This window comes from Schistocerca americana, chromosome 7 (genome assembly GCF_021461395.2).
Source record: "Schistocerca americana isolate TAMUIC-IGC-003095 chromosome 7, iqSchAmer2.1, whole genome shotgun sequence".
Lineage (NCBI taxonomy): Eukaryota > Metazoa > Arthropoda > Insecta > Orthoptera > Acrididae > Schistocerca > Schistocerca americana.
This window is the reverse complement of record NC_060125.1, coordinates 447598424-447619012: the sequence shown is the minus strand read 5'-3', so window position 1 is coordinate 447619012 and position 20589 is coordinate 447598424. Positions and strand designations below refer to the sequence as shown.

Below are 20589 nucleotides of genomic sequence, written 5' to 3'. Positions count from 1 at the left end.
CAACATGGTGAGGCAACAGCCTGACCCCTGTGCAAGAAATCTCAAATCTAGGAACTCAATTGATGGCTGAAAAAAGTGAGGTTTGGCAAGATTGCACTTGAGACCATAGACTGCAAAACGGAAAACAATGATTGGAGATTGCTAAGGTGATCTTCAGTGGAAGAACATGAAAAAATGATATCATCGAGCTAACTGAAGCAGTCGTGTACAGAGGCTGTCAACTGTTCTAAATAAAACATTGAAAAATTGCTGGTGCACTAGCGATGCCAAAGGCAAGTGTTGATATATGTATACACCGAAAGGTGTACTGACAATGAGAAGGTGCACAGTGGCTTCATCCAAGGGGAGCTGGAGGTACGCTTCCAACAAATCAGTCTTGGAAAAGTAGAGGCCACCTGACAATTTTGCGAGCAACTCATCAGGGCAGGGCAAAGGGTATGTATCTATCATTAACTATGCAGTAATCACGACACCGAGGTCGCCACAGAGACGACGTTTACCCATCAGCTTCTTAACGACAACCAGTAGTGTGGCCCACTCGCTGGAAGAAATAGGCCAAATGACATCGAGAGACATCAAACTGTTTAATTTGGCCTTGACAGAGTTGCACAATGTGACAGACACCTGTTGCACCTGAAAAAAATGAGGGCGGGCAGACTCTTTTATGGTAATGCGGGCCTGAAAACTTATCACAACCAGCCCAGGGGAAAACCGAGATGAAAACTTAGAGCACAGGGACTCCAACTGCTGAGTCAGAACTTGATCTAACCCAACATGTCTGCAGAATGGGAATGATCCACAACAAGGAATGTGAGAGGACAAACAACAGATTTGTAAGATACAGGAGCAGAGAACTCACATAGAATTGGAATCTGCTGTTTACTGTAGCTAATCAACTTCCGTGAAACCTTTGTGAGGGGAAGGGAGCCCAAGTCCATGCATGTTTGTTCGTTTAGTAAAGTCACTGCAGCTCCTGTGACCACTTGCATTTTTAGCAGCTTATTAAATACACGCAAGACAATAAACAATTTGCTCAGGAAAACAATCATTGTAGAGATACAGTTTATGTCCATTGGTACTACTGTATTCACCACACTGGAAGAGAAGTTACACAATGGCGCTATGTGGCCTTCCTTTCAACATTTGTTGCAAACCATCCAATTTTTAGGGCTTGCAGCACACTCATGTTGAGCAAAGCAGTACAAGAAGGACGGAAGGGGGGTATGCAGCTGCTGCTGTCACGTGGCCTGTTGCTACTGTGACCATAACAGACACTGCTCCATGTGACACTCAGTTGGAGCTTGTACTGCTGCAACGGCTTCCCCTTCATCTTTCTGTGGACTTCCCTGTCCAGGGCCAGACGAACAACAACATCACGCACCATGTGATCAGCGTAGGATTTGTGTTTGGCACTAGTGACAAATTTAGACGACTTTTCAACCCGTGTAATTCTGCAGCCCACGTTTTGGCCATTTCTGACAATGGTAATATTCTACATGCATTGTAACGACATGTGTTCTGTCAGAGCAATACGTGGAGAAAAACTTCTACATTTCATGAAATGACACTCTGGGAGGTTCTTGCAAAGGCAGAAGTTGGCACAGCAACTGAAACATGTGCGGGGAAAGCCATGAAAGAAAGAAAGCCCCACACAGGTATGAATTGCCCATGCAAAATATCTGGAAATGTTGGCATAACCGTGTCTCACAGGAGTCTCAGTCTTCAGCCAATTCATCATATGCAGGAAAGGGCAATGGTTACACTGATCAGAGAGTAGTGTGACGTGAATACGCAGATGCCTCTTGACTGAGAGCCGTGGTGAGAACCTGCTGTTGCTCTGCGAAAGCTTGCTGCTGGGCACTGAGATGTTGGAGTATTTCTTTCATCAAGATGTTTGTCAGGTGACGAAGCACTGACACCAACGCGTGGGGAAAACGTAACCCTCACTTGTCATCAAGTTTGCTATAGCAAGAACAAACATGATTTATGGAACATGGTACTTTATAGAGCAACACGCAAGATACAGGTTGTGCATAGCACTGAACACGTTGACTGGGCAACAGTAACACAGTGTAAAGTATAGGCTGAACACTCATTTGTGATTGTTTAAATAATGCTGTTTCTTTGACGACTCATCACAGCACTATATGGAAGTGCGCTCTCTGAAATCACGAGTACTATGAGTGAAGATACATCAATTAGAAATAAATCAGGTGTTCCCGAGTAAGAAGACATTAATTTGTTGTTTTCCCCTCTCAGTCAACTGTTTAATGTATGGTATTACAGCTAAAATTATCATGATGAAAAGTTATGCAGCATTTTTGGTTGTTTTCTTATTTCATCAATTGCTTGTGGCAAAAAAATAGATACATAACATTCTGCGTTAACTGTTATTCGACTCTCTAAAACAGTGGCCACGACATGTTCACTGTAATCTCGTACACAAGCGATCAATTTCTTGGAAGTGTTCCACATAACAATTGCGTTTGTTGATTTTGGTTAACCTCAGAACAAACAGATGGTTATGCTTTATTTCAAGCTGTACAAGTATGTCTCCTGTTATGATGATGTAAATGGATTTTGTGTTCACCCAGTTGAATTTCATGAACATTTCTTCACACTGACAGACACATAACTGTTTCTGAGCTTTGGTCAAATTGAGTGATATCCATTGGGATAAGATGTTTTTCACATCTGAATATTAATGCAAATTTCATGTACTGCAGTCTTTCTCTATTACACTGATAGTCACATGCTGATCCCCTTAAAATTATGTTGTACACAACATTGATGGTTTTGTTTTGATCAACAGCATATAGTCTGCTCCTATCCTGCACACGAATATCTGAATATTTAGTGGCACTTTATGCTTTGTTTTATTAATAAAAACATGCTAAGATGCTTACATTTCTTTAGATATAATGTGAAACAGTTGACAACAAAACAAATCGCCATGTATTGGAACTTACGTAAGTGAATACAACTATTCCACACCACATATAAAAAAAATGTAAGCACTTTAACACGTTTTTATTAATGAAACAACTTATAAAGTGGCACTACACATTCAAATATCCTTGTGCAGTGTAGGAGCAGACAACATGCTGCTAATTAAAACATCTCTGTAAGATGGGCTTGGTAGCCCGAAACTAGTTATGGCACTAAAATAAAACATTTTACAAAGTAAATATGGCTGGTTGCGTCATCACCAACTATTGGTGACCGATGCAGAGTTCACAAGAAGCAACTTGGTTACAACGATAACAATTTTGATCAGCCTTTCGAAATTTATCTTCAACAGACGTAAAACCATGTTGTAATCCTGGAAACCAATTGTAAACAGGCTTTCCTGAACAGGCTTAAAGCTTTTCTTATTCATCTATGCCTCTACAAAAGATAATATAAAATCATCCAACAAAACAAAAAAAACCTTCATGAGATTTTTTTTCACAATGCTGTTCCTTTAAATACTAAATGTAGACAAAAGTAAACCAACTACTTGCCAATTTCAGAGTTCCACAGTAACAGCACATCTCAAGAGAGCCATCTAGTGTTCATTTTTAAACACTTAAAACTCTGTCCTCATTTCTATTATTGGAACATACCGGCACCATCTACAATTTACTTATGGCATTGAATTAAATGCCTATAGTGCAGACAAACCGCAGCAATAATTCAGTTAACTCAATGACGCAAGTTTGAAAGTAGGCTTACCATACTGACGATTCCTTTTTGCCTTAGGATGTGTCCTATCAACAAATGCCATCTTTTAGCCAGATTTTGTAACAAATTTCTTGTCTCTACTATTTGTTTCAGTACATCGTCAACAATTACTTCATCTAATCATCTAATCTTCTGCATTCTTCTGTAGCAACAGATTTCAGAAGCTTTTATTCTCTTTTTGTCTGAATTGTTTAATGTCCACGTTTCATTTCCATGCCAGGCTACACGCTAGATAAATATCTATCCATTCTGAAACTTCCTGGCAGATCAAAACTGTGTGCCGGATCGAGACTTGAACTCGAGTTCCAGTCTCAGTCCGGCACACAGTTTTAATCTGCCAAGAACTTTCATATCAGTGCACACTCCGCTGCAGAGTGGAAATCTCATTCATCTATCCATTCTATTCTAATGCTCTTCCAAGTCCTCTGACATCTCAAAGAGGATTATTGTAAGAACAAAATCTTACATTATCAAACTAATGAAAAACAGACTTTTGTATCTGCTTGGCTCAGCACAACAGCGCCATTAAACTGTCCTGTTGGCACAAATGTCCTGTTGGCACAAATGTTGTCTCCACTATGAAAACAAGGGAACTGGACTCCTGAGGAGGAAAACAAACTCAATGTGCAATTTAGTCTAAGGGGGAGCAGAGTGTCCAAACACAAGATAGAGATGGGCACAGTGAAAAGCACAAAATGTGACCAGCACAAATGACTACACAACTAGCAAAAGCACCAAGAGAATAGCACAATACGAAGGTCAGGTCCGATCTGAACAAAGTCAACATAAGAACTGATGGGTCCAGCCTACTGCTGCCGACAAGTGGACGCATGGGTCAGTGATTCTGCACCATACAACACACTGTATGCACCATCTGTGACTGCTTGCACGCCACCTGCGACAGCCTGCCGCAAGACCCATACCAGCTCATCTATGTCCATATTAATGTCCGCCAGAGAGCGTACCCAACAAACAGCGCAAATTAGGAATTAAGTCATAGTTGATAAGTTTATGTATGCTAATGACGTTGAACACAACAGTTGGATGCACACCAAATTAAGAGGAAAGAATGAGTAAAATGGCCTGGAATGCTTTCAGTAAACTTGACTAGATTTTAAAAATAAAGCTGCTAGTGCAAACAAACAGAAAAGCTTACAATCTGTTGTACATGTGGCTTAAGTGATACAGAACAATACTATGAGAGGATGCCACAAAGGCACAACCACTTGCCTGATGCCTCTCAGTTCTGAGCAGCAGCCTCCAGGTGGCACTCACTATTTGGGAGCACTTACTGCTTCTGCCGCCATGTTCATCAGCAAGTCGTATTCGTCCATCAATAGTGTTTCCAGCCTCCAAAGAGAACGCTGTCAACCAGGGACAACACTGTTCCTACCTAATACTGGCAGAGGTGGAAATCCTTCGACCGACAGGCAGAAAAACAATGTGCCGCAGACATTCTGTCAGTTCCAATCCTGCAGTCAGACAGTACTGTTATGTGACTACAGCCTTCTCATTACTCCTACTTCAATTATGCTACAGAGCACAGTTCCACAAGTTCTGTTCTGAAGACTACATTCCAACTTAGCAGTCACTATTTACATGGTAAACAGATACAAATGAGTATCTGTCTAATTATTTTCATTCATCATGACTATATTATAGACTGTCAAGTTATTTAAATTTCATTGTCTTGGGTATAGGACATCAAGGGTCATGCATCAAACTGCTACAAAAGATAAGTTTTGTAACATACTCTTAATAAATGTCATTAGTTATTTTTCATTGTGTTCGTACATTTCTGTTCTAGTGCCACCCGTAAAGCAAGTGTATAATTTTATAGTAACTAGAGTGCAGTCTGCCACTCATATTAATGAACTATAGCAGTAAACAAGATTTTTGCTACTGTGGATGTTAGGGCTGAATAATAGTAGCACTCGGTCACAACATCCCAACATTTGTTGACAAGGAAAAGATTAATGATTATCTGTAATTTTTCATCAGCTGTCAAAATTCGGTGATGAGGTAAAAGTTTACAAGCTTTTAACAAAAATTTTGGCATTTCCCAACAATGGTGACAAGAAAAACTGGAAATTGATCACAAATTTCAACCAGTTTCCAACACTGACAACACGACAGTGCAGACCCACAGTATTACTGTCAACAAAGGTGATCAGCAAATGGAAACAACACTGGAGAAAAAATTCATTCGGGAACTAAGAAGAAATTTTATTATCCAAAATTTTTCTTTGAAAGCATAATTCATTACTTTGAGTTTTTTTACCAACATTCTATGGCTTATTAGCCTGTGCATATTAGATCCTAGAACTGCTAATTCATTTCCTTTCTGAGAAGACTTTTGTGAATTTTCTAAAATGTTCCGAGCATACTTTTTGGACTTGGCCTAACCAGAACTTGCTATTCTATGGCCCATGCTACATTTACTACAACTTCAGCAGCTCAGAGGTGCTTGGCCAGACTTTTAGAAGGCAGGGACAGAGATGAAAAACAACCACTGCAATTCAAGATGATCCTGTCACCACCTTTCCAGCATTCAACTGGAAGGCCTGGAACAACTACATACAACATCTGGGGCAGCACTACATAATGCATCAGGTATCAAAGAATAGGTCCTTCTTATTGGCTTATGCAGGCACCACAGTTTTCCACATTATATCTAATGCATCAGGTATCAATTTTCAGGCACCACAGTTTTCCAGTTACTTCAGATATTGCCACCTACTCATGAAACTGGTTCTCTCCTGTATGAGACTAAAGAAACACTCAAGAAATATTTTCACTCTCAAATCCCTGTTACTGCTGCCAGACAGAGATTTTTTTTCAATGTTTCAAGAAGTCAAATCAAAGCTATAAAGAGAGGATTACTCAATTACATGGCCTGACAAGGGACTGTACATTTCTTTGTCAAAATGATCAATGTAAGACAGCTTGAGCATATTAACTAATTCACAATGTGCTATCATGCACTCCCTTGACAATACACTAAGCAAGGACCTACTTGTTCAAACAAACCCATTTTTACAAGACTGCCTGCCATTGATTTGGGGATATGATCAAACACGTGTATTTGCTATAGCAACACAGTGCAACGATGCAGATGTATTCAGTATATTTCAGCAGCTGACGCAACCAAGCAACGGGCACAGGGAAAACACAGGATGCACTGATTACTCAATTGAAACAGTCAATAAGTTTTAAAGTACTAAGTAACAATCTTGTTCAGCCTGCAGTGTAAGCCACAAAAGAAGTAACTGTTTCTGTCTGAACATGTACTGTAATAATTGTGAAAGGACCAGACATAGGGCTGAGGTGTGCAAAAAAAAAAAAAAAAAAAAAAAAAAAAAAAAAAAAAAAAAAAAAAAAAAAAAAAGGGTAATGTTCATAATAAACAGGTGGGAATTCAAAACCTTTCACAGACAAATTGTCAAGTGGATGCCATCTTGTCTGTTGATACCAAGTTATTGTCTTCATATTAACAAAGTGCCGATCAATATTGACATGGGGTTGTGAATTTCAATAGTTAATCTACATGCAGTCAAGTAAAAGAAAAATTTTCAACAGATGTGTATAAGTGGTTTATGAAACAAGCTACATTTGTAGAGGTAAATTCAAATAATGCAAAGAATTTACTGGGGCTAGATCTCTTCAATGCTTTGGGCTTCACCATTCACAAAGGAATACATCAAATTCAACCTGAGATACTGAATAGAATATGATGATTTTTTTTCTGAAGCAACAGGCAATATTAAAGCTCAGCAGGCAAACATTACGCTGAAGCCAAATGTGGTACAAAAATTTTTTAAATCATATAACATTCCATTTGTGTTAAAAGAAAGAAAAACAAGAACTCAACTGTCTTGAACAGAATGAGATTACAAAAGCCTCAACCAGTAGCCAATGGGCAACGACAGTTGTACAGACTCAGAATGGCTCACTAAGCATTTGCAGATATTTCAAAGAGACAGTTAATGTTCATTTTATTATTGACTCGTATACTGTTCCCAAGCTCGTGGAACTAATGTCAAAAGTAGCCTGTGATGTGTGATTTTCCAAACTAGATCTTAAAGAAGTATATTTCAAAATTCCTTTGGTAGAAGACACACAGAGAAGTATATTGACAAATATTCCATTTCATATCTACCGTTACACAAGATTACTTTTTGGAGTAGCCAGTACACGAATTTTGTTTCAGAGGTATTTAGAACAATTAATTTGGGAACTTCCAAACACTGTTAATTACTTGGATGACAGATTTGTCCAAAGCATCACTTTACATAATTAGGAGTCTGTTTTCCAAATTCTACAAGTGACAAATCTTCTTTCCATGTGAATTACAATACTTAGGGACACATTGTCTGCACATGGTATCAAGCAGACGCTGCAACATATTGATGCCATTACGGACCTTCCAGATCCCAAGGGCTTCCTGCAATTACATTCCACATTAGGACAAAGAAACTACTGCAGCTTCCAGCAGTGAAGCGCACCAACTCCTGTAGCATTACTTTTCATTACAGTAGTTGTCGATACCAATGGTATTTTTTGAATTTTGGACAGGTCAATATTATCTCAGTTGCTTTTCTGAAAACTTTCATGTAATTTTATGTACAGTATGTTATATTTCAAGCTAAAATTTATGAAAAGGAATTACTTTATAAAATATTTTGGTTTCAATGTTATAATCGATAAGTACTAGTTCTGAATGTACAGTTAAAATTATTTTTTTTAGAAAATTTGAAATTATGAAATATTTGCACACTTAAAAATTTCTATTATTAATTACACAATCCTGTACTATTTACTACGTTTATTTCTGGATTCATTTATGAAATAATAATTTAAATTAACAATGTAACGAAACATAGTAGAATTCATTTGTTAAGAAAAATTGTAAACCATTTGGAGTATTTTTTTCCACATAGTTGGGGAGTTGTAATCTTGCCTCTGATGTGCTCGGACATAATTTTGTAGAATAGGTGCAAACAATGTGATTTCAGCTTTGTTAATGTGAAGAGTCAAAAGAATGTATGATATACTCAAATGCGAGAAAATATATTTATGTAAAAAAAAAAAAAAATAAAAAAAAAAAACATTATGCAGCAACAATCTTCCAATTCATTTAGTCCACACCAATCATGAGGACCTGATGTGAGATTTTCAGCTTCAAGAATCAGACCCCTAGACAAGAAGAACTGGAGCCATGTTAACACAACAAGCTAAGTAAACTTGAAAGTTTATTGTAATCTTCACTCCTCTCAAAATCTCGATAAATATTTTGCTTATTAATTACTTGGACTGGGCATTGTTTGGTGTGGACAATAGATGGAAGAAAGAAGGAGAGGGGAGATTACAAACTGGAGCAGTGAATGCCACTGCACTTTTAACAAATTAAAACAGTGTTTGTTTTATGCTAATTGTCTTACTACATACAATCTGAGAAAAATCTCCAATCACTGCAGATGTTGGAGACTACGGCATAAGCGCTGTCCTGCTGCATCAACATGTGCTTTTGAACAACCTATTGCATTTGCTTTAAAAGACTCTGACAGTGGTACAAAGAAATTATAGTCACATCGAGGAGGTGGATCTTGTAATTATATCTGCAGCCAAGAAATTTCATGATTACATTTACAGACATAAATTTATCCTCCTCATAGACCATAAACCTTTAGTAACTATCTTTGGAATGAACAACACTGTTCCCAAGCAGACAGCTTAATGTTAGCAGCAATGGGAGCTATTTCTGTCAAGTTATGGCTCTGGAATTATATTTGGGTCCACCGCACATCACACAAACACAGATTTGTTTTCATGTCTGACAACAGTGCAAAACAAAAAGTTTGATTCACTAGTGGAGTCTGTTTTCATATAGATATCAGTAGTCAAGACTGTGTGGAAAATCTCTCAGTCAGTTCTAATTTAACTGCTAAACTTGTGCATGCATACCCTGTTTTGACTTAAATTAAACAGTGTATTCAAATGGAATGGCCTCAGGATAAGAAGTTACTTAATCAAACAGTGATTAAATCCTACTGGAATATGAGGCATCCACTTGTAGTGTACAAAGGTGTCATTCTGGTACATTCAGAATAGGGCAACTTGCCATAAAAATCAAATCGGATGCACTGAGTTCACCTGCATTTAGGCAGAACTCCTAGGCTATTTTCTTTCACATAATCAGAAGACCTGTAAGCCTGAAGGACCAGCCGGTACAGCTGGCAGATGTTACCTCCAACAGTGGAGCCCAGCTGCACCAGCCAGCAATGAACACCCATAACCATGCACACTGGAAAGCAAAGAAGTAGAATGATAATGAAGCCAACTGGCTTTGTCAGCTCCCCCCCCCCCCTCCCCCGCTCATCCCATGCCAGGGGTGGGATGCTGTGTACATGGCTGAAAGGTACACAGTAATACTGTAAGATGTTGCCACCACAGAGGCACCATCACTCACCTGGCACTTCTCAGTTCCAAGCAGCAGCTGCCAGAAGGCACTCACTTTTAGGGACCACTTTCTGCTTCTGCCATCACATCCATCAACATTTCGTATGCCTCTGCAAGTAGTGTTTCCAGCCTCCAAACTGAGTCCTGTCAACTGGGGACAACACTGCTTCCACCTAGTACTGGTAGAGATGGAAATTCTCCCACCAACAAGCAGACAAAACAAGACCCCACAGGGATCTTGACAATTCTGATGCTGCAGTCAGACAGTACAGTTCAGTACAATTCCTGCAAATGTGCTATGGAGCACAGTTCCACAAGTTATGTTCTGAGGACTTCACAATTTACATAACAATCAATGTCTGCCTAATTACTTTCACTGATAGTGGCAATACTATAGACTGCAAAGACAAATCCTAAGTACACTGTATCAGGTATACGACATAAAGTGCCACACACCAAACTGTTACGAAAGTTAAGTAAGGTTTTGTGACATACTCTTAATAAATGTTACTAGTTATTTCTTATTCTGTTGATACATTACTATTACAGTGCCACCCTACAAGTAAATGGGTAATTTGATGGTACTAAAGTGCAATTTGCCACCCATATCAATGAACCTTAACAGCAAACACTTTCTTTGCTACCATGTATATTGGGGCTGAATTATTAGTAATATTCAATTACAACATCCCAACATGAGCAATGTTTATTACCAACCTATTATCCTGTCCCTCACCCCATCCTCCTACCATGAACCATGGACCTTGCCATTGGTAGGGTGTCTCATGCGCTTCAGCAAAACAGATAGCCATACAATAGGTGCAACCACAACACAGGGGTTTCTGTTGAGAGACCAGACAAATGTGTGGTTCCTGAAGAGGGATAGCAGTCTTTTCAGTACCTGCAGGAGCAACAGTCTGGATGATTGAGAGATCTGGCCTTGCAACATCACCAAAACAGCCTTGCTGTGCTGGTATTGCGAGTGGCTGAAAGTGAGGGGAAACTAAAGCCTTAATTTTTCCGATGGCCAGAAGCTCTATTATATGGTTAAATGATCATGGCACCCTCTTGGATAAAATATACCAGAGGTAAAATAGTTCCCCCTTCAGATATCCAAGCGGGACTTAATGCAGGAGGACATCGTCAACAAGAGACATAAAACTAGCCTTCTATGGACTGGAGCATGGAATGTTATCTCACTTAATCAGTCCGGTAGTTAAAAAATTTTAAAAGGGAAATGGATAGGTTGAAGTTAGATACAGTGTGAATTAGTGAAGTTCAGTGGCAGGAAAACATGGCTCCTGGTCAGGTGAATCGATTATTATAAATAAAAAATCAAATAGGGATAATGCAGGAGTAGATTAGTAATGAAAAAGAAAACAGGAATGCAGGTAAGCTAGTATTAACAGCACAGTGAACAATTATTGTAGCCAAGATAGACACAAAGCCCACATCCTCCACAGTAGTACACGTTTATATGTCATGTAGCTCTGCAGATGAAGAGATTGAAAGGATATATGCCAAGATATAGGGAATTATTCAGATAGTAAAGGGATACGAAAATTTAATTGTGATATGAGAATGGAATTCAGTAGCAGGAAAAAGAGATAAGGAACAGTAGTAGGAGAATAAGGGATAAGGGGAAAGGAATGAAAGAGGAAGCCACCCAGTAAAATTTTGCATGGAGCATAATTTAATCATTGCTACCACTTGATTTAAGAATTATGAAAGAAGGCTGTAAATATGTGAGAGACCTACAAACACTGGAAGGTTTCAGACTGGTTTCTATAATGGTAAGACAGAATTTTAGGAACCATAGTTTTAAATTGTAAGGCATTTCCAGGGGCAGATGTGGACTCTGGCCACAATTTATTTGTTACAAACTGTAGATTAAAACTGAAGAAATTGAAAAAAGGTAGGAAATTACGGAGATGAGACCTGGGTAACTTGAAAGAACCACAGATTGTTGAGAGTTTCAGAGGGAGCATTAGGCAACAGTTTACTAGAAGGGGGGCAAGGAATACAGTAGAAGACAAATGGGTAGCTTTGAGAGATGAAATAACATCGGTGGCAGAAGATCAACTAGGTATAAAGACAAGGATTAGTAGAAATCCTTGGATAACAGTAGATATTGAATTTAACTGATGAAAGAGGAAAATATAAAAATGAATCAAACGAAGCAGGCAAAAGGGAATAAGAACACTTTAAAAAGGAGATTGACAGGAAGTGCAAAATGGCTAAGATGGAATGGCTAGAGGACAAATATGATGATTTAAAAAGCATATATCACTTGGGGAAAGATACATATCACCTACAGGAAAGTTAAAGAGGCCTTTGGAGAAAAGAGAAGTAACTGTGTGAATATCAAGAGCTCAGATGGAAAATCATTCTTAAGCAAAGAAGGGGAAGCTGAAAGGTGGAAGAAGTGTACAGATGGGCTACACAGGGGAGATGAACTTCAAGACAATATTATAGAACTGGAAGAGAACATGGATGAATATGTGATGGGAGATATGATACTGCAAAAATAATTTGGTACAGCAACGAAAGACCTCAGTCGAGATCGGGCCCCAGTAGTAGATGACATTCCTTCAGGACTACTGATAAGCCTTGCGACAGACAGCCATTAAAAAACTCTTCCATTTGGCATGCAAGATTTATGAGACAGGCAAAATATCCTCAGACTTCACAAGAAGAATATAATTCAAATTACAAAGGAAGTAGGTACTGACAGCTGTGAAAATTGACGAACTATCAGTTTAATAGGTCATGGTTGCAAAATAAAAAAAAACCTTCAGCTGAAAAGCCCATGAAGGCCAACAGTACCAACCGGCCATTGTGTCATCCTCAGCTCACAGGCATCACTGGATGCAGGTATGGAGGGCCTCTGCTCTCCCGGCCATGTCAGTTTTCATGACCGGAGCCGCTACTTCCCCATCAACTAGCTCCTTAATTGGCCTCACAAGGGCTGAGTGCACCCCGCTTGCCAACAGCACTTGGCAGACCGGACAGTCACCCATCCAAGTACTAGCCAAGCCTGAAAGTACTTAAATCTGGTGATCTTACAGGAACTGGTGTTACCGTTGTGGCAAGGCCATTGGAACGTATGGGGCAATACTGGGCCTACAACTTATCTTAGAAGATACGTTGAGGAAAGGCAAAATTATGTAGGTAGCAGGTGCAAAATATAAGAAGCAAAAGGCTATTTACAAGTTGTATGGAGACCTGACGTCATTTATATAGTCGAGGGACATGAAAGTGAAGCAGTCATTGAGAAAGGAGTAAGACAGGGTTGTAGGCTATCCCCAGTCTTATTCAGTCTGTACATTTGGATTAGATTAGATTGGACTGGGTTAGTGTCAGTTTTTGATCCACAGACCCAAAAATGAGATGATTCTCATGGGTGTGGAACAAGTCAGAAAATACAACACAAAAAGCATAAAACATTTGAATATAATACTCACTACCCCGATAATTTGTCAGGAGGTTGTCAAAATGTGTGAATACATTACAGTAAACTGGAACTGCTAATATTTCCAGAATGAATACATTGTCAGAATGAAACATAGTTATGCACTTTTAATAAAGTTATCAAACACAAAATATCTATTTTTTACTGTATTGACCAAATGCTGTCAAAACTGAAAGCTAACAAACATTGTTACTTAAGCTGGTCTAACAATCTCTGTTAAGATATTCTTCTATGGTGTAGAAGGAGCTGTCTTTTAAACTCTGTTTAAACTGTGCTTTATCTGAAACTAGTTTTTAATGGTTGCTGGCAATTTATTGAAAATTGTGTTTACCTGAATATTGGACCCCTGTTTGGACCAAAGTAAGTGATTTTAGGTCTTTAGGTAGATTTTTCTTAATCTTAGGACTGATACTATGTATTAAGCTATTGGAAATAGAGCCATATTGCTTGGAACAACTGTCATATACTGACAAGCAGCAGTTAGGATACCAAGTTCCTTGAACACGTTTCTACTTGATTTTCTTAAATTTACACCACAAATGAGTCTTATTACATATTTTTGCATGCTAAAAACTTTCATTCAGTTTGATGAGTTACCCCAGAATATGATCCCATTCCACGTAATGAAAGTAACCAAAGTACACAAGTTTTTTTATATATCTCCTGCAGCTGGCATCATTCTCCCTGCAAGTGCAGACTTGTTTAGGCACTTCAGTAATTCAGAGCAAACAATAATAGAAACCAAAGAAAAATTCGGGGAGAAGAAATAAAAACTTTTGAGGTTTGCTGCTGACATTGTAATTGTGTCAGCATCAGCAAAGGACATGGGAGAGCAGCTGAACAGAATGGACAGGGTCTTGGAAGGAAGATATAAGATTAACATTAAGAAAAGCAAAATTAGGGTAATGGAATGTAGTCGAATTAAATCAAGTGATGCTGAGAGTCATAGAGTAGGAAACAAGACACTTAAAGTATTAGAAGAGTTCTGTTATTTGATCATCAAAATAACTGATGATGGCTGAAGTAGAGAGTATATAAAATTTAGACTGGTAATGGCCAGAAAAGCGTTTATGAAGGGAGATTGGTTAACATCAAATACAGACTTAAGTGTTAGGAAGTTATTTCTGAAAATTATTTTATGGAGTGTAGTCACGTATCGAAGTGAAACATGGACAACAAACAGTTAGGACAAGAAGAGAATAGAAGCTTTTGAAATGTGGTGTTACAGAAGAAAACTGAAGATTTGATGGATAGATAACTAATGAAGAGGTACTGTGTAGAATTGAGGAGAAAATTAATTTGTGGCACAACCTGACTAGAAGAAGAGATCGGTTAGTAGGACACATTCTAAGACATCAAAGGATCACCAATTTAGTACTGGAAGGAAGACGGGTGGGGGGTAAAAATCATAAAGGAAAAATAAAAGATGAATACAGTAAGCAGTTGCAGAAGGATGTAGGCTGCAGTAGTTATTCAGAGACGATGAGGCTTGCATACGAAAAAGTAGCATGGAGAGCTGCATCAAACTAGTCTTCGGACTGAAGTCCACAACAACAACAACAACAACAACAACTACTACTACTACTACTACTACTACTACATTGTTGCAGTAGTGTGACAGGACTCTGAATGTGAAAACCATTCGAAATAAATTTAGAAAAAATAAAGAAGAATGAAAGGAGGAAATATGTCATTAGATTGATATAAAATTGAAACAGGGTAAACATAATTGCTGTACACGAACTAATAAACAGTCACTTTAGGGAACACAGAATAACAAGTACAATGATTTAAGATGAACAAGATGGCTGGATAATGGAACCAGAAAAGGAGGTGATAAGATGGAAACAACAACTGCAGAAACTTTAAAGGGGCCCAGATGAAATTAGGCTAATTGAATATGAGGACATGGTACTATAATAAGCATTAAAATAATTTTAAAAATTCATTATACTGGAAGCCTCTGTACCAGAACACACATTGTAATTAAGTTTTCCTTCAACATTTATTATTATTATTATTATTATTATTATTATTATTATACAGGTACTGTCAATTTGGCCCAGTTGTGTAAACAGTAAATATGAGCTAAATGGATTCCCTGCTGGCAATGTTTTCCAAATAACCAAGCCTAAAAATAATCAAGTTCGTAAGATTACAAACATTGTCACATAAAGACTACAGCACAAAACATGGACATTACCAAACAGTCAAAGCTTACAAGTTCTGTGTCTCACCTTGAGGCTTGTTGTTAGACAAATGTTCACAAAATAACCAAAACTCATAAAAATCTTCAGGCATTTCAACCAAGAACTTCTGCTTGATGAATTCTTTTACATCACAAGGGGAGGAACTTCCTTTGTCATCCATTTCACTGGAGTCATCTTCGCGAATAATACGCGCTTGAGGAGTATGTGCAGTTTCAACTTCAACACTGCTCATGGATTGTTGCTCTTTTTTTTCATTTTCACCACCACTAGGCTGAAAAATCACATTAATTTACTATGTGGAGTCAAGCACATGAATGACTAACAAACTGAAAGCACACAGAATAAGAACATAACTTTCCAACAATATTCAAAGCCACCATCAATACACGGTACATGCAAATACTTAATATTTTTTAAAAGAGTGTAAATTTAAAACTGTTCATATTTTACTGATAATGAACACGCAAAACGTCGACATCATTGAACTGGCTTTGTTTCATATCCAAAATCGATGTAAGGAGTAAAGGAGACCACTACCCAAAAAGCAGAAGCGTTGAGTTGTCAACACACACATGAAAAAGAATTAAAACTTTGCTAGCTTCCACACAAAATCTTTTCATGACCTAGTGCACACGTGCGCACACACAAATATATACACACGTGCACCCACAAACATATGGACGCGTGCGCACGCACGTCCACACACGCACTTGAGAGCCTAATTGTGTGCGTTGTGTGTCCCACTACATAATGTAGACGTCTGGTTTTTTTTTTTTTTTTTTTTTTTTTTTTTTTTTTTAGGGCGCAAAACTGCTATGGTCATTAGCGCCCGGTCCGTTACTTAGGAAACAGTAAAAAACGAAGATGGAAACCAGCAGCAATGGGAACGAAATTCAAAAAATCGGAGAAACTAAAAGCAGAAGGAAAGCTTAAAATTCCACTACAGAAAGGGGTTGGTTGTCCCCCCCCCCCCCCCCCCCCAAAAAAAAAAAAAAAGCTTCAAATGACTGACGTCATTTCACTGGCACTAATAAACTCGAGAACGCGATCGGCCGAGCGTGTGTCATCTGCTAAAATTGACGATATATCAGGCGACAGCTGTAGACGGGCGCGTAACGGAGTAAAATAGGGGCACTCAATTAAAAGGTGTCTTACAGTCCACATCTGAGAGCAGTGGGGACAGAGTGGGGGAGGATCGCCGCTTAAAAGATGTCGATGGCTAAAAAGACAGTGCCCTATCCGGAGTCGAGTTAAAATTACCTCCTTCCGATGACGCGTTCGGGAGGAAGAGGTCCAAGCACAAGGAAGAGCTTTCACGTCCCGCAATTTATTATGGGGAAGTGTCGACCAATGTGCGTGCCATAAAAGAACAACACAACGACATAAAACGCTCCGTAGATCGGCAAAGGGAATCGATTGAATAGCTGGCCGAAGAAGAGAGACTGCAACCTTGGCCACTATATCGGCCGCCTCATTTCCACAGATACCTACGTGTCCCGGGAGCCAGAGGAACGCCACCGAGACGCCCCCCAGGTGGAGCAAGCGCAGACAGTCCTGAATCCGGTGGACCAGAGGGTGGACAGGGTAAAGAGCTTGGAGACTGAGGGGAGAGCTGAGAGAATCTGAGCAGATAACGTACTGTATCCGCTGATGGCGGCGGGTGTAGTGGACAGCCTGGAGAACAGCGTAAAGCTCCGCAGTATAAACCGAACACTGGTCGGGAAGCCGAAATTGATTTGGGGTGTCGCCAACAATATAGGCACTCCCTACACCAAACGATGTTTTTGAGCCATCAGTGTAAATAAATGTGGCTTCCGTCATTTGTGCACATAGAGCAGAAAATGCCCGACGATAAGCAAGTGAAGGGGTACCATCCTTGGGAAACTGACAAAGGTCACGGAGCAGGCAGATCCGGGGACGGAACCAAGGCGGTGCTGTACCCCAAGTTGTCAAGAAGGTTTTAGGAAAGCGGAAGGAAAGAGAATGGAGCAGTTGACGGAAGCGGACTCCCGGTGGTAGTAGGGAGGAGGGGCGGCCTGCATACCCTACATCAAAGGAGGTGTCGAAAAAAATGTCTTGGGCTGGATTAGCAGGCATGGAAGACAGATGGCTAGCATAACGACTCAGAAGGACTGCTCGCTGATTGGACAGCAGAGGTTCAGCAGTCGCAGCATAAAGGCTTTCCACAGGGCTGGTGTAAAAAGCTCCAGACACTAAACGTAATCCACGGTGGTGGATAGAGTCGAGATGCCGAAGAATAGACGGCCGAGCAGAGGAGTAAACTATGCTTCCATAGTCCAATTTCAAGCGCACTAAGGCGCGATAGAGGCGGAGAAGGACCACTCGGTCCGCTCCCCAGGAGGTACCATTCAGGACATGGAGGGTGTTGAGGGATCGCAGACAGCGAGCCGAAAGATAGGAAACATGGGAGGACCAGCATAGTTTTCTGTCAAACATAAGACACAAGAATTTAGCGACGTCTGAAAACGAAAGGTTGACAGGACCTAGATGTAAGGAGGGCGGAAGAAATGCCTTACGTCGCCAAAAATTAACACAAACGGTCTTACTGGGAGAAAAACAGAAGCCGGTTTCGATGCTCCAAGAGTGGAGGCGATCGAGACATCCTTGAAGACGTCGTTCAAGAAGGCTGGTCCGTTGAGAGCTGTAGTAGATCGCAAAATCGTCCACAAAGAGGGAGCCCGTGACATCAGGAAGGAGACAATCCATAATTGGATTTATGGCAATGGCAAACAGTACAACACTCAGCACGGAGCCCTGGGGTACCCCGTTTTCTTGGGAGAAAGTACGGGAGAGAGTAGTGTTCACCCGCACTCTAAATGTGCGCTTTACCATAAATTCGCGAAGAAAAAGGGGCAGCCGACCTCGAAAGCCCCAAGAGAACAGTGTGCGGAGGATGCCTGTCCTCCAACAGGTATCGTATGCTCTCTCCAGATCAAAAAATATAGCTACTGTTTGGCGTTTCTGGAGAAAATTGTTCATGATATAAGTGGAGAGAGCAACAAGGTGGTCAACTGCAGAATGATGCTTTCGGAATCCGCATTGGGCAGGTGTTAAAAGACTTCGGGACTCCAGCCACCAAGCTAAACGGCAATTCACCATACGCTCCAAAACCTTACATACATTACTCATGAGAGAAATGGGGCGATAGCTAGAGGGGAGATGTTTGTCCTTTCCAGGTTTCGGAACAGGAACAACGATAGCTTCCCGCCATCATCTGGGAAAAGTACTGTCAGTCCAAATTCGATTATAAAGGCGAAGAGGGTACCGCAGACTATGGGTTGGTAAATGCAGCAACATTTGGACGTGGATACCATCTGGTCCTGGGGCGGAGGAGCGAGAAGAAGAGAGTGCATGTTGGAGTTCCCACATGGAGAAAACAGTATTGTAGCTTTCGCGATTTTGAGAGGAGAAAGCAAGAGGTCGCACTTCCGTTGCACGTTTCTTCGGGAGAAACGCTGGTGGGTAATTTGAAGAGCTCGAAATCTCAGCAAAGTGCTGACCCAATGAGTTAGAAATTGCGACGGGGTCCACTAATGTATCATGCACGACAGTGAGCCCAGAGACCAGGGAGAAACTAGGCGCGCCTGATAACCGTTGAAGCCGACTCCAAACTTCCGAGGAGGGAGTGAAGGTGTTAAATGAGCTAATAAAGAATTTCCAGCTTCCCTTCTTGCTATCGCGGATGACGCGACGGCATCGCACACGGAACTGCTTATAGCGGATACAGTTGGCCAAAGTAGGATGGTGGCGGAAAACGTGAAGAGCACGTCGCCGCTCACGTATTGCGTCATGGCACGCCTCGTTCCACCAAGGAGGCGGGGGCAATTCGGAGGTGCGTGGTATTGAACGTTCCGCAGCTGTAAGAATAACGTCGATAATATGTGTGACCTCATCGTCGACACTGGGAAAGTGACGGTCATCGAATGTCGCTAGAGACGAAAAAAGTGTCCAATCGGCTTGGGCAAACTTCCAGCGTCGCGGGCGCATATATGGCAGTTGAGGCTGCAGTCTAAGGAGACATGGAAAGTGGTCACTCAAGTGTGTATCATCAAGGGCGAACCATTCAAAGTGCCGAGCTAGCGGAACAGTACCGACCGAAAGGTCCAAGTGAGAGAAATTTGTCGTGGAGGCAGACAAAAATGTAGGGACCCCAGTGTTGAGGCAAACTAGATCCGCTTGGTGGAAGACGTCTACCAATAGTGAGCCACGTGGACAAGGATGTGGAGATCCCCAAAGCGGGTGGTGGGCATTGAAGTCCCCAACCAGCAAATAGGGGGGTGGAAGCTGACCAAGAATATGAAGGAGATCAGCTCGTGCCATTGGTGTGGACGATGGAATGTATACAGTACAAAGAGAAAAGTTATATCCAGAAAGGGAAAGACGGACAGCGTCAGCTTGGAAGGAAGTGTTTAAGTGGATTGGGTGATAATGGAGAGTATCATGGAGAAGAATCACGAGTCCTCCATGGGCTGGAGTGCCTTCAACAGGAGGGAGATCAAATCGAACGGACTGAAAATGGGGGAAAACAAAGCGGTCATGGGGACGCAACTTGGTTTCCTGAAGACAGAAGATGACCAGCGAGTAGGATCGTAAGAGGATCGCCAATTCATCCCAATTGGCTCGAATGCCGCGGGTATTCCAGTGGATAATGGACATAGGGTGAACAGAAAATGGAGGAATGTGACCAAGGTTGCTGTCAACTCA

The 20589-nt window shown here is 40.5% G+C and overlaps 1 protein-coding gene across 1 annotated transcript in view; it reads right to left on the bottom strand.

Annotated features, from left to right (window-relative positions):
• The window catches only part of LOC124622036 (histone PARylation factor 1), a 123605-nt gene that overhangs the window by 79391 nt on the left and 23625 nt on the right, over positions 1-20589 (bottom strand). The window contains exon 3 of the mRNA XM_047147594.1: positions 15892-16135. Coding sequence (XP_047003550.1) covers positions 15892-16135 — 244 coding nt within the window. The remainder of the gene's footprint in view (positions 1-15891; positions 16136-20589) is intronic.